Here is a 15,488-nt window from a genome sequence, read left to right as displayed (position 1 = left end):
ATTCCTGAGAGTCTTGCTAAGGCTGTCCTTGAATTTGCAATCGTCCTGCCTCAGCCTCCAGAGAAGTTGGCCTTGCAGATATGCACCACTGTGCCTAGCTGCCGAAGTGATTTTTATAAAATGCAATGTTATCATTCCACTTAAAATTCCTTCTTAAAATCTTCCATAAGCACTTAAAATAAAGTCAAAACATCTTAGCATGGCATGTTAGGCTTTGAGAAGTCCAAGAGTTTTACATCTCTTCAGCTACTTCTCTGCTTCTGAAATAACTCATTCCTTTTCCTCCCTCCTCTGAACCAACATACACAGACAATAATATCCTTTGATTGATCCTCTAGAAATATCAATTGAAGTTTCATTTACTCTAAGAAGTTTTTCCTAAATAGACTTTTTTAAAGTCCCTCCCTTTTGTCACTTCTCTGCCTAAAATATATTTTTGCTTTTGGATGTGTCCTTTTTAGAAATCTACTTATGTGGCCATTGTAATGGCCATAGATTATGAGTACAATCTTCTTGACAATAAGGATCATACTTTATTCACCATTATATATGAGGAATGTATTACTTAACATTTTGTGGACACATCAAAGATGTTTATGAAACTGAAATACTGAGCCATTTCATCAGATAGCCCAACATCTCTAAAGAGCTTATATTTCAGACAGCTTTCATATCACTATGACAAAAATACCTGACAAGGACAATTTAGAGAAAGAAAGTTTATTTGAGACTCAAAGTTTCAGGAATTTCAGTCCATAGATGGCCAACTCCATTGCTCTGGGCTCAAGGAGAAGCAGCATGCCATGGGTGATGGGACCCAGGGGAGGAGTGCTGCTCCCCTCTGGGAAGCAAGGAAGGAGAAGGTATGTGTGATAGGGAAGATGCACCCTTCCAAGGCATGCCCCTAGTGACCACCTTCACCAGCCAAGCCTCATCTGCCTACATTTACTACCCAGTTAGTCCGTTCAAACAAGGATGGACTGAATAGACTACGTCTCTCACCTTCTAATAATATTACTTCTGAATATTATTGTATTAGCAGTAGCTTTGAGATCCACCTCATATCCAAACCATAATAGCTTATAATCTGTTGAGGATTCACTATGCATCAGTCATGCAACTAGCATTCATTAAGCTTTATTTTATTTAGCCTAACAATAATTCTAGGTTATTGAGACATGCACTGAGTATCTCTCCTCATTAATTTCATTATCTGAAGGAAACCATTTCTCATTCTCCCAGCAGGTAGATCATTATAGGCCTTTAGGTGCTAATTAAATGGATTATTTTCTTAAGAAGCAATTGAATGAATAGTGGAGACAACACAGCTTGCATTCAAGGTTTTACCTACAACTTTTTTAAAATCAGCTTCATTATTTAAAATATTTTGAAAAAAATTATCACATTTATATATCATTTTCCATTTGAAGAATCACCAAGTTTAATGGACCTCAACAGATAAGTGAAACAGGTTAGAAAGAACCACTACCTTGTTTCATATGGTAATTTAAGATTTCATTATTATTTCACACATATTCCCACCTTCACAAAAGAATTCTCCAGTTATCAATGAGTGACAGCATGCCAAGTAATGATGAAAATGTAGAGATATGAACCTCAAGACTAATTGTAAGGGGATATTGACTAGATGTTGGGGGAAAATCACAGGTATGAGAAGATATATGGGCCATTATTTATGCCCAAATCACATGATTCCAGGCTCTGTCCCTCTTGACTGGAACATTCACATCTCTTCTTGTTGCCAATGATTTTCTATGATCTCCAAATAATAATAGGTAAATATGTGAACCTAGCTTATCAATACATTAAAAATAATAATAAAACCCGACATTTCTTTCTTAAGAAGTCCATCCACAACCCCCGCCCCCACCGACCTTTCTTCAGTTGTTGCAGAAATAGGAATTAAAGCCATTCCTTTTCATTTGGGTCCATGTCCAGCCTTCAGAACATGGACCGCAGATCCAGCTGCATTTGCCAAAGGCCCCAAACCCGTGAGACTAGTAGATCAATTACCAACCACTTGGCTTTTTTGCAGAAATACACAAAACGTGTAGAATCGCTTAATTTTATCCCCTCCTAACCTCTTCACTTGGAAATTGGCTGCTCGGGCGAATGTTGTTTTTCACCGCGGCCATGTGTCCGGGGCGATTAACACTCGCTTGACAAAACCCCTTCTCGGGCCATTTGGGAGTTGCACGCGTTCACACCCGGAGTTCAGCCCGGTGCGCCTTCACGCGCAGCCTTTTTGTTTATGTGGGGAGAGAGGGGCAGATAGGGTGCGAACTTCTAAATATGCAGCAGGCCGCAAGGGCTATATAAAGCCAGGGGGTCAGACCTGGTGGAAGCTGCCAGGATTGCCCACGAGTTGGCAGCTGCCTTCTCCGGATCCGGGCTGCGCCATGGAAACTGCGGAGAGCGCGGAGAGCGCGGAGAGCGCGGAGAGCGCGGAGAACGCAGAGAGCGCAGCCTGCGAGCGCGCGCGCCGCCACCGCCTGCTGCCAGCCGTCCCTGACGTCCGGACGCGACGCGGGGCCGCGGACTCCGGGTATCACTCCCCGGCGCGGCCCTGAACTCTCTTCCTAGTCCCTCCCTTCTCCTCTTCCCAGATCCTACCCTCCGCCCCCGGTCAAGACACCAGGTGCCCCCGGTTGGCTGAGGTGTTTTCTCCCGAAGTGTGGTTCGGTCTCACGTTTCCTTTGCGCTGCTTGTGCTTCCCATTCAGCAGATCCGCAGTCTTTTGGAGACCTTGGGTTAAAGCCAGAGGCGAGAAAGAGGAAGGGACGCTGCACTATGCAGCGGAGACGGTGAGTGAACCCTGGGTGGCGGGTTGCCCCTCCTAGGATGCAGAGAGGGGGTTGGAGACGTAGGACCTGAAGGACACCTGTCCTCCGTCTGCACCCTCGCTTAAGATTGGGCCTGCCTGTGGCCCAGCCAATGTTGAGGAAGGCGAGTGTATTCTCCAGTGTCGGCCACAGGGATCCTGCCAGGAGCCCGGCTGCTGAGAAGCTGGGGGTGAGGTGGGGGGGGGGGGGGGCACATTTCCTGCAAGCTTGAGAGACTCTGTGGCGTGCCCATTTCCATTTTTGAGATGGAGGTGGATGGTAACTGCGAATCATCTCCTTTGGTCCCCAGATACCCAATGGTCCAGGAATGATTCAAGCCTCAGGAAAGCTTTTCCAGTATACACACCCAGTCAGGTAAGTAACAGGCCCTACTGAAGATTTCCTGCTTTTCCATCCCCAAGGAGAGGCTGGAGGCTTCACCCAGCTCAGCTAGGCAGCTGATCCTGTAGTTTTTCTTTCTTGGAAAATCTATCTTTAAGGTTACTCTGTTCATCCCACTCGCAGAGGTGGGTTACTCATCTGACTGAAAAATGTAGGAGTGCTCGCCCCCACCTGAAAGAACAGTTAAATCGGTGCATACTCAGTAAATGCTTAAGGAATATGTTGAAAAAGAGAACATGTGTTGTATAGGAAAAGTAGAATGGTGACATCTTGTGCCTAAAAATGGTTTTCGCTTTTGTTTTGTTTGTAATCCCAAAGGGTTGGAATGAAATTGACTTCATACCAGACAGAAGTGAGTGGTAGGTCATTCTCTTGCAAACCAGAAGCAAGAATGGAGTTAATGATTGCAGTTTCACAGAAAATCAAGCTTGACACATGAGAGAAAATAAAAATGTAACAAAAAAATCCTAAAGATTACTAAGGGTAATCCTAAAAGAGCTTAAAAGTTATTTAACATAACAAGGAGAAACTATTTACTATTTCTTGCCCCTGGAAGTGGGCCTTTATTGTAAGATTCTTTGTAGCTCTTATTCAGACTAAAGGTTAATAATTATGCCATTTTCCTTCATCAGAGAGCTGTTAAAAGAAGAGATGTATGATGTTTGTAAAGGATGTATGTGTTTATAGATAGCACATAATAATTAATACATGCTGATTAATTTTCTACCATGTGTTAGCAGTTGTTGAAGAACATAGGAAAAAATGACAGCACCTTGTAAACGTCCTAATGGAGTTTATTTTGGTCAGTTTTACAGTTGCGAAGAGGGCATGAAGTGCCTAAGTGAGCTCAGGGAGGTGTGCATCACAGGTTGTGACTGCCTGAAGTCTTGAAGAAGTTAACCAGATGGATGGGGAGGTGGGGGCAGAATGGAATTTGGGTGTGTGAAGCTGTGGTCATTCCAGCAGGGTAGCCAGAGGTCAGAGCTTGTACATCTTGATACAGAGCTTTGTTAAGATCTCATAGGTTTACTCTATAGATGAATTTGCTTATTACTCAAGGGATTTAACCATAGAGTGGTGTGGTCAGATTTATGTTTCCAAAAAAAAAATCACTAAGGAAATTATATATAATTTAGAACACCAAAAGTAATTGGAAGCTATTGAAATTGTTCAGGTAAGAAATGATGATAAGCTTTTCTAAGACATTGGAAGTGAGGATGGGTCTGGGTGAATTTGGAAAATACTTAGGTGACAAAGTTTGGCTTTAAGATATATTGGATATGATAGGTGCAGCAGTGGTAAAAAGCCAAAATTCCTCCCAAGTTTCTGATGACAAGGTGAGTCTTGCACTAAGAAAAAAAAAAAAAAAAGAAAGAAATAAGAAATAAATTAATGCGTAGAACAGATTTGGAGTGCAAGGTAATGTATCCAACTTTCCATTTGTCATATTTAAATGCTTATGGGGCAATAAAATAGAGATATCAGGTAGAGAGCTACATATATGTTAAAATATTAAGTATAAGCTTGGGAGTCTATGGTAAATCAAGGGTTGGGGAATTCATGACAGTGAGTACTCAGCTCATCCTGGGTAACCGAGGGGTGGGAACTGATCATTCTCAATGAAGCTTTGGGGGAAGGCCTGTATCTCACCAGTATATAGAGAAAGAGAAGTCCACAAAGGAGTAAGAAGAATCAGAAGAGGGAGTAATTCAGTAAAATATGGAGTCCCTGGAAGAAAAATAGTCCACAATGGGAAATTCTGGGCAGAGTATGATGATAACAACTAACCAGCATTTGTTAGGTTTGGCAATTCCAATTAAATATTAGAAAGTAAACTGTTATCTTCATAAGCAATTACTTTCTTTTACAATTTAATTATGCTTCTCTTAAGTTTATTTTATTTTTATTAATTTATATCTTGACTACTATTTATCTTTTCACTCAATTGCAAATTCCTGAGAGTAGGGGGTCATGATTTATTCATCTTTGATATATGAATTATGTTGGCATTTTAAGGAATCATCCCAATATTTATTGAATGAATAACCCATAGTTACATATTTAAGCATCAAAATTATAAACGTTAAAAATGTTTTGCTAGAAACATATATAAACATCATTGTCTTTTTTCCCACAATTTAAAATTGAGAATACTGATTATAATATAATCCTTTGTTTTTTAGAATCACTCACTTATACACAGTGCTATTCATCCTAAACTAAAATAACTGTGCTCTAGTCAGTAATTCAGCCTTATCTCTTCTCCTTTTGTGCTTGGATAAAACACAATAGAAAGCCAAGTGGCAATATTAACACTTGCCAGATATTAAAAATTCTGAGATAATGGTGCTTACAGGCAAATTATTTGTTTGAAACCTATATCATTTCTCAATATCTCAGTATAGTGTTCCAAATTGATTGGGAAATGAGAAGAGATGATTTCAAGACTGTGTCAAAGGTAGCCTTTCTATGTCTCAAGTTGTAAATGCATAGACCAACTTTTAAAAATATTGGTTATGGTACTTTCTAAATGTGTATTGGCTACATCTATTACTAATAGTTAAACCTGTGAGTTTTAAAGAAGGCAGTAGATGATGGACACCTTGCATAATATTTGTCATTTTTATAAAGTTGATTATCACTGGAATTGGTATTGTAGTGGTAGAATTCATTTTTTTCCCCTTAAGGAATGTAGAGACTAGAAGTAAGCTAAATATTGATTTTATGCTTATGTAGGGTTTATATAAATTTGTTTGATCTATTTTATAGTTTGGATAGATATTTAAAATAATTAGCCATTAATTATTGGCAAATAGACTCTATGAAAACTGTGATAGTAGCATTTTAAAACTATCTTAAGGCTGTACCTAAATGCATACATCTATTGCAAAGGGTATAGTGCTCTTGAAATTTGGTGTTTTCATAAGTATGAGGATTCTGAATGTGAACAAAATAAAGCATACTATGTTGTCTGCTTCTTTCAGGCTATTTTGGCCAAAATCAAAGTGTTATGATTACTTATATCAAGAAGCAGAAGCTCTTCTGAAAATTTTTCCAATTCAAGCGACAATTTCATTTTATGAAGATTCCGATAGTGAAGATGAAATTGAGCAGCTGACCTGTGAAAATTAATCTAATTAGTTACTTTTGATGATATTCAAAGCTCATGGGCTTTGGTGTATAAATGTATCATAATCTTTTAAACTAATTTATTTGTATATAATTTATTAATAAAAGGAAATATTATATAAATACTATGGCAGTATTGACTTTTTTATCCCTTCATTAGAATTAAATGTTGAAATTTAAAATAAATGCCATTTACAAATGTCTTGATTATATTATAACTATTTGGGGCTTACAGAGATATTTTCGGTCTTTTCATTAAATTACACATTTACCTGTATGTATAATTTTGCAAAGAATGACAATATGTAATCTCTGAATACTAGATGTTGTAACATCTAGTATTTTGTACTGACCTCACTGGAATGTTGTAATTACAGATAACATTATTTTATTAGATAATGAAGAATATCACTTTGTTACCAAGCACACATTTTTATTATTATGTGTCTGCTAGCAGATAGTGAAAAATACTTTAAAATCATTATTCTACAATTGGAAAGGAAGTCAGTAGTAGGACTCTGAAACTTTTAGGAATTATAAAGAAATAATGATAATAATTCTTGTCTGCTCTTCTTAAATCTAGTAGTAAAATAGTGTGGGGTGTCCATTATTTATTGTACTACATTAAGGGATAGTTATAATTAAAACAAACTGCTTAAATGGGGATGATTTACCTGAAACCTAAAAAACTGGAGACTAAAGACCAGAATGGAAAAGTATTGATCTTTTTTTTTTTTTGTCCAAAGGGGAGCTATTTGGTAGATATGAAACGTTATTCACATTATCAATTTTCTTAATGAGAGAGAAAACAGGAGAAATTTGCCGGATTACGGTAATATAGTAAACTGTGGTCAAGAAGTCCTTTTTAGTTCATACCCAATCTCACAATAAACAATGTAATTACAAGTAAACATATCTCTGTAATATTCCAGGATGATAGCAGGTAAAGGCGAAGATCAGAGGTAGTTGTGAGATTCTTCTTACTGTACAGCCTGGTGTTTCACAGGAGAGAATTTCAAAGAAATCAGAATGCTGTAATAGTGTTATTTTAGTCCATATTTCAGGTAGTACAATCGTACCGCTTATCAACGAACAGACAGTGATGTTCTGGGTTAACAAGACTTTACAATAATATATTCTCGGATTCGATCAGCACCAGGGCTGAGGAACAGCTTCACTCTCTGATCTTTCCGCGAAATAGCTGTCACCTCCATCCAGTGCTGAAGTTTAGTCGGCCGGACCCACTGAGCATGCGTACTTTCCCCCTCTTGCCGCCCCGCCGGCGCTCTCTCCATTGGCTCCGCCCTCCGCTAACGTTCTGCGTCATGGCGTGCTTCACCCCTGGAGACCCCGGAAGTGGGTCGGGGGCTCGGCCTCTGCCCGGCCGCAGAGCCGGAGCGGGAGAATCTGGTCTGAGAGGGGTCCAGCCGAATGAGCGACTCCGGGCAGAGCCCGGGCCAGGGATCCAGGATGCTAAACGTCCCTTCTCAGTCTTTCCCGGCCCCCAGCTCTCAGCAGCGCGTCGCCTCAGGGGGGCGTAGCAAGGTAAGCCAGTGACACTTGGTGGCTCCCAGAGCTCGCCTCCCGCCTGCGTTTCGCTCTTCAGTACAGTCTGTTTTTGCCCTCACCGCCTGTCCGCCTCTGGAGCCTTCGTTCCCTTCAGCCCTTGCTGGTCATCAGTCCTGGAACTCTCATTCCCTTCCTCTCACCCGCTAGTCCTTCTTTCCCGCTGTTAGTCCCCTTCCTTTAGGTCCTTTCCCCTGGATTAATTTCAGATCTCTGGGACAGGACCACTCACCATGCTTGCCTTATTTTGGGTACTTAATATTGTCTTCCCTCCCTTCAACCTGTCCTCTCTGATCTCTTCTTCATTGTCCGAAGGAGTTGTGAGTGTTGTGGGTTCTCTTGCAGGAGGGAAGGACTAAACAGTGACGACTAGAGACAGTCTGCAGCGGTGGGGATTTTTGGAGCTAGGGAATATTTGAGAAGCTAAGACTAATGTCCACAAACCTCCATTCAGGTTTATGGACACTTCTCTCCAAATCATACTGCCTTTCTCTCAGGTATCTGATTGTTTCAACATGCCTTTTGTACTGACATCACTTGCTGACTTCGGAGCTAATGTAACTAATGCTAGAGTATTTGTTAAGCATAGTTATGTTTAGCAACAGGTGGGATGCAAATACATTTTATATTTGCAAAATATAGTAAAAAGTGTGACCCCTGTTCACTTAAACCTGAATGCTGCTTGCTTCTCTTATTTGCTAATGCTTTGTTCTGTAGCCACTTCCTCATGTTTTGTTTTTGAGAATTCCAACTATTTAGGATACTCCTTTTTCTTTTCATTTCTGGACTCTTGAGTCTTAGCATCATTTAGGACTTTCACTGACTTTCCTTATTTTTATCTAGTTATACCTGAAATTCTGACTTAAGACTAAAACATGGGTTCAGGAATCTGTATTTTTCGCGTGCTTCTCAGAGGTCTGTATCCCCAATTATAATACCAATACTGAGATTTATTAAATGCTTCATGGCCATATATGTTTTGAGTGTTTTTCCTGTATTACCTTGTTTAATCTTCATAACGACCCTTGAAATGGAAGCTTTCAGTATTTCCATTTCACAGAAAGGAAAATGGTTAAGAAATGTTGCCTTGGAGCATATAGTCTTGTGATGTGATTTTGTCTGTGATATTTCATTTATTGCTCTGTACATCTATTAACAGCCACCCAATCATGTGTCCCTTCCTCCCTTGACCTCTTTCTCTCCTTAAACTAAATACTCACTGGATTATAGTGTAGCCTTTCCAGAATTAGATTATGAGTTGTGGCCTCTCTCCACTAAAACTTCCATCCTTGTTCTCAACATCCATCTAAAGGAAAAGCTTAGAGGCAAAGACAAAAAGTTACACAGAGGGTGATGGCAAATGTGAGTCTTTGAATCCATAAAGAAAACAAATAATATTATTGTGCAATTCAAAATAAATTAAGATTCTTTCTTTTCTTTTTTTTTGGTGTGTGTGTGAAACAAGATAATCTTGACCATGTTGGAAACTGACTTTGGATGAGACAAATATAGATTGAAGGAAATGAAACCTAGTTGGTGACGTTGTATATCATAATTGTTAAAAAAAGTGTAGATTTTGAAGTGAGAAAGACATGGATTCTTTTCCCAAATCCATCACTTAATCTCTGAATTTGTTTCCTTGGGTATAACTGAAAATAACCAATTTTATCGGATTATTCATAGGATTAAGTAAGATAATGTTTTTTCTTAGCACAGCTTTGGTAAGCACTCAGTAAAGGTTGTTTACCCTAGGGTTTTATTCAAACCTCACAGATTTGAATTTGACATAGAGAATGCATTCAATATGTGATGGCTATTATTATTTCTACTAATAACTCATAAACCAGTATTTATATACTACTTAGTAGAGATGTGACCTCTGATTTCAAGTAGTCTCATAGGTGGCAAAGATTAATAAACAGTCATATATAATACCATAAATACTACAGTAGTGTGTTATGATCAAAAAGTAGCCTGAATCAGAGAAGCCTTCCAGAGACTTCTGGGGGGTGGGGGTGGGGCAAATCTAGGAAGAAAAAGCAACCCTTGAGAGCGAGTACTTGGTAGTAATCAAGGAATCAATTCCCATTTGGCTAAAGCATATAATGGAAAGAAATGAAAATTAAATCATTGATCTTTTGAAACAAATTATGACCATATTATGAAGGATCTGGTAAAGCACTAGGGAATTTGGAGACATTATTATAAGGTAACATGAGGAGCCGCTGAAGGAGGGAGGGTACATAATTTGACTTGCATTTCTAAAAATTAACTACCCTGGGGATTATGGAATGGAGAGAAACCAGTGGTTTTGGTTTGGGATAGGAAAAAAATCATTTCAAATGAATAAATTATAAGATTGGGATCAAGAAACCTGGAGAATTTCACAGACAGTCAGAATGGGACAATATAGATTTAAAATTCAGGGTGAAATGTGAAATTGGAAATGTACCACAGATCTATTAATTTGTTTATTTTGGGGATAAATCGGTACATGGAATAAGTATGATTCAGGAAAGTGAGGTGTAAAAACTTGAAGGTGCCTGCTTTTGCATTAAACATTTTTTCTGGTACTATGTTACATACTAAATATAAATAGTAGCCATGTTACAGAAAAAATTTTCACTAGGTTGTCTTAACTGATTGAAATATTAATAACATTTCTATATATTACTCAATACTTAAGCCTGGATAATTGGTAAAGAACAGGGATTGATTTGTTGCAGTTTTGGAGACTGAAAAGTCTAAGGTCAAGGGCCTGCATCTAGAAAGAGCCTTTGGTGGAACATTGTGGAAGTCATAGAGAGTAAGAGAGCAGCCTTAAGCCATCCTTTTTTTTTTTTTTTTGGTAGAGTTTATTTTGACATATTTATACAAACATGGAGTATGTCTTATTCTAGTTAGGATCCCAGTTTTTTGGATGTAATGATGTGGAGATTCACTGTGATGTATTCATATATGTACACAGGAAAAAAATGTCAGGTTCATTCCACTGTCTTTCCTTTCCCCGCTCCCTTCCCTTCATAGCCCTTTGTCTAATCCCCTGTATTTCTATTCTTTCCCTCCCCTCCTTGTTGTGTGTTATCATCCACATATCAGAGAGAACATTCAAACTTTGATTTTTTGGGATTGACTTATTTCATGTAGCCTGATCGTCTCCAGATCTATACATTTACCAGCAAATGTCATAAAGTCATTCTTTTTTATGGCTGAGTATTATTCCATGGTGTACATATACCACATTTTCTTTATCCATTCATCTGTTGAAGGGCATCTACTTTGGTTCCATAGTTTAGCTATTGTAAATTGAACTGCTATAAGCATTGATGTAACTGTGTCACCATATATTTGTTGGTCATTTGTATTTCTTCTGTGAAGTGTCTGTTCAGTTCCTTTTCCCATTTATTGATTGGGTCAATTGTTTTCTTGGTGGTGTTTTTGAGTTCTTTATATATCCTGGAGATTAATGCTCTGAGGTGCAGATGGCAAAGATTTTCTCCCATTCTGTAGGCTCTCTCTTTATTCTCTTGATTGTTTCCTTTAATGTGAAGAAGGTTTTTAGTTTGATACTATCGCATTTATCGATTCTTGATTTTACTTCTTGCGCTTTAAGAGTCTTGTTGAGCCTGTTAGCTCCTAAGCTAACATGATCGAGTGTTGGGCCTACATTTGCTTCTAGTAGACACAGAGTTTCTCTTCTAATACCTAGATCCTTGAATTGAGTTTTGTTCAGGGTAAGAGACAGAAGTTAAGATTTTCTTCTGCTACATATGGATTTCCAATTTTCCCAGCACATTTGTTGAAGAGGCTATCTTTTCTACAATATATGTTTATGGCACCTTTGTCTAGTATAAGATAACTATATTTAGGTGAGTTTGTTTCTGTATCTTCTATTTGTTCCATTGGTTTTCATGTCTGTTTTGCTGCCAGTATCATGCTATTTTTGTTACTATAGCGCTGTAGTATAATTTAAGGTCTGGTATTGTTATGCCTCCTACTTAAGCCCTTTTATAATCAGCATTAATGCATTTATGAGGTGAAGCCCCTATGAACTTTATAAAACCACTCAAAGGCCACAACTTCCTATCCAGTTGCCTTGGGGATTAATTTTACACATGTGCTTTTTGGGGAACACATTCAGACCATAGCAGCTTTTCATCTAAAAGACTTTAAAGTGTATTTTTAAAAACCAAACCAAACCCCAGAACATCCTGTTAGTAAATCCTGTAATCAGGTATTGGCAGACGTTTTCTTAAAAGGACCTTATGGTAAGTATAGTAGTCTACTCTTATTCATGGTTTTGTGTTCTGTGGTTTCAGTCACTCACAGTCAACTCTAGTCTGAAAATATTAAATGGAAAATGGCAGAAATAAACAATTCATAAATTTTAGATTTCATACTGTTTTAAGTATTATGAGGAAATCTTGTGCAGTCCCCTTCCATCCTGCCTAGCATATGTAACATTTCTTTGTCTAGCAAGTCTAAACCATATGGGCAACACACCTGTCAATCATTTAGAAGCCATTTCTTAGTTATCAGAATGACTATTGCATATTGTAATTCTTATCTTCAAGTAACATTATTTTACTTAATACTGGCCCCAAAGTGCAAGAGTAGTGATGCTAACAATTTGGGTATGCCAGAGAAACCATAAAGTGCTTCCTTTAAGTGAAGAGGTTAAAGTTTTTCATCTTAAGGATTAAAAAACAAATTGTATGCTTAGGTTGCTAAGAAATTTTGGTTGAGAGTGGCTGTTCTAACATAATCAGTGACAGAGCCAGGACAAGGACATGTTTTCTGACTTTGGATTGAATATTTTTCCTGTTATATTGTGATACCATTATGATGAAAATTCATAGCCCAGATATTTTAAATAATTTTCTATTTATAATTCTAATGTAGCAAAAACAATGTTGATGCCTCCTAAAGCTATGAGGATTTGTAGAATTGTTAGATTTTCATTTTTATCTTTTTTTAATGAGAATAAAAGTAATGCAGTATTCTGAAGACAAGTCTCAGGACAAAGGGAAAGCAATTAACTTGAAGATTCCAAATTTAATTCAACCTTTTTCCTTTTCTAGGTACCTTTAAAACAAGGCAGAAGTCTTATGGATTGGATTCGACTATCCAAAAGTGGAAAGGACCTAACAGGATTAAAAGGCAGGTTAATTGATGTAACTGAAGAAGAACTTAAGAAACATAACAAAAAAGAAGATTGTTGGATATGCATAAGAGGTAGGTGGTAGTTATTAAATAACTTAAAAAATGTGCTGGATTTTCCTTTTGTTATAACATATCATACATAGTCTTATTATTTGGTGATCAGATTCAGAATTAGAAAACAAAAATATGCCCATACTGGGCAATAAATAATATTGTTCTGGCCTTAGACAGTGTTCTTTCTTTATGAAACTGTTTACATTTTGATGCAGAAAGTTTCTGAAATGAAACTTTGTTGCCCTCCTCTCACATCCCCATAATCTGTTCCCTTTGAAAGGAAACAAGTGTTGGCCAGGCAGTTTAATGCCAAAGGTAAAATTATTCAGTAGCACACAGTTTATACAGTCTCAGAGACTCTAAAGGAAATCAGAAGGCCTACATTAAAGCCAAATATTTAGTTCTCATTTACAGCAAATTTTATTACTTAATGTATGTGGCAATATTAGTTGCCTGTTTTTTCTAGCTCATAGTAACTTAGAAATTCCAAAATAGTTGAAGAAATGAGCTGAGAGGTGTAGCTGATGAAAGCAGAACTCATGGTAACCAACAATCTGGCGTCTAGGAGAGACAAAAGTATAGTAATAGATACAGTGAACCTGTACATCCAGTCTCCACAGTGATGTTCTTGAGACAGTCAGACATACTAAACATCTACTGTTTTATTCAGATTTTCCACTGTTTTGACTGAAGGATTGGATCAGAATAATTTTAGGAGAGGAAAAGTTTATTTGAGGGCTCATGGTTTCAGAGGTCCTAGTCCACAGAAGGCTGGCTCCATTCCTAGGAATTTGAGATAAGGCTGAGCATCACAGTGGAAGAGTGTGGCAGAGGGAAGCAGCTTACATCATGATCCACTGAGTGATGTGGACCATGAGTGGTAATGGAAGGCTGGTAGGGTATGGCTGGAGGAGGTGAGAATTAGGGAGTGGCTTTGGGGTATGTTACCTCAAAGGGTCTCTTAACCCAGTCATTTCCCCTCTGAACCTTCTTGCATTGTCTTATGTGAACTTTAGGGGGACACTTTACATCCAAACCATAACACTACTAATACCCTCTGTTTAAAGGGGAAGGATTACCAATAATTTCTAATGTAATCCCAACTGAAAGTAAAAGAAAATTTGTGACTAAATGTAATTGTCCTTTTCTTCATAGCTGTTATAATTTTTAAAAATTGTGGCGGTTCTGTTGAGTAAGTTGCCTTTTTCATGAATTCCCTTACAATTTACCACAGGTTTTTATTTTCACCTTTTATTTCATTCTGTGAAGTATGTTATCACTTATCCATTTGACTCTTAGGCTTCCAAAACTTCATTGCTGTCATTTCATTTTCTGACTTCTATGTCTCTGTGGATTTACATCTTATTTATCCCTAACATTTATTTTAGAAAGTTTTCAGGAGTATGGGAAATAAATGAATGCTTTTAAATCCAGAAGTCCTAAGATAGTCTACCACCCTGTAACTTTCACAAATGTACCCCCTTAGTTATTTTTCTTTAAAATTACTTTAAATTCTTGAGAAATCCATTTATTTTTCACTAGTTTCTTTTCCTTATGTTTCCATTGAAATTGGCAAAAGTTATACTGTTTTTCTAAAATAACATGCAGAGTTATATTTAGTTATAGCTGATTAGCTTCTATTGGACCAATACTCCAGCAACCTCAGGACAAAATATAAAAAGAAAAATTTATCTAAAGACCTGGTGAGCAACCGAAAGTGGACAGAAACTAGAGGACAAGGGCCATTTGTATTTAGTAGAAGGGAATGTCCCTGGGTAAGTTTCCTGTTTCTTATGGCATTTAATTAGAGGTTAAGTCTGAAATGTTAATGCCATGAAATGTAGATAAAACTCAGATGGAGACTGGCACCCCTACTGGCTTAAAGAACTAGAAGACAGAGATTGGGGTATTTGCAATAAGTAGAAAGTGAAGGAGAAAATTCAAAGAAAGAAGGATCCAGAGAAGAATATAAACTATTTCTTGCATATATGACAGACTATAAGTACCCCCAAAACTAAAACATTGAAGAAAGCTTTAAATTTTCAATTTCCCAAATGGGAAAGTGTTTGAGTTTGGGTCTAGTCAATTGCCTACTAAAACAAAATTTGTTGGAGGAATATAACAGAATCTAGAGTTTCTACTACCTTATCCAAAGTTACTAAACACATTGAAGAGAAAAGGCATACTGGAGATGATCCAGGTGTTTGAATTTAATTCACAAGAATTTTAAAGTACGTATTATAAGTATACAAAGAAGTAAAAGAATGTATGTATAAAATGAATAAATAGGATATCTCAGAGAAATAGCAATTATAAAAAATGAACATCTAG

General features: G+C 37.6%; 2 protein-coding genes across 3 annotated transcripts in view; both read left to right on the top strand.

The window, feature by feature from the left end:
* Window positions 1-2,591: 2,591 nt before the first annotated feature.
* On the top strand, window positions 2,592-6,499 carry Ripply2 (ripply transcriptional repressor 2; the record flags this gene model as incomplete). Its single annotated transcript, XM_058574971.1, has 3 exons — window positions 2,592-2,825; window positions 3,154-3,218; window positions 6,230-6,499. Coding segments are annotated over 3 exons (447 nt in total), but the record flags the coding sequence as incomplete, so codon positions are not given.
* Window positions 6,500-7,708: 1,209 nt separating this feature from the next.
* The window catches only part of LOC124084661 (cytochrome b5 reductase 4), an 85,947-nt gene continuing 78,167 nt past the window's right edge, over window positions 7,709-15,488 (top strand). For both annotated transcript variants that reach the window (XM_046431995.2, XM_046431987.2), the window contains exons 1-2: window positions 7,709-7,919; window positions 13,022-13,175. In XM_046431995.2, the coding sequence (XP_046287951.1) occupies window positions 7,806-7,919; window positions 13,022-13,175 (268 nt within the window). In that variant the 5' untranslated portion in view covers window positions 7,709-7,805. The remainder of the gene's footprint in view (window positions 7,920-13,021; window positions 13,176-15,488) is intronic.

Source organism: Marmota monax, unplaced genomic scaffold, assembly GCF_021218885.2.
Source record: "Marmota monax isolate L192 unplaced genomic scaffold, Marmota_monax_Labrador192_F-V1.1 WCK01_AAM20220418_F8-fsc00013, whole genome shotgun sequence".
Classification (NCBI taxonomy): domain Eukaryota; kingdom Metazoa; phylum Chordata; class Mammalia; order Rodentia; family Sciuridae; genus Marmota; species Marmota monax.
The sequence above is the reverse complement of the archived record's forward strand: the minus strand, read 5'-3'. Positions and strand labels throughout refer to the sequence as shown.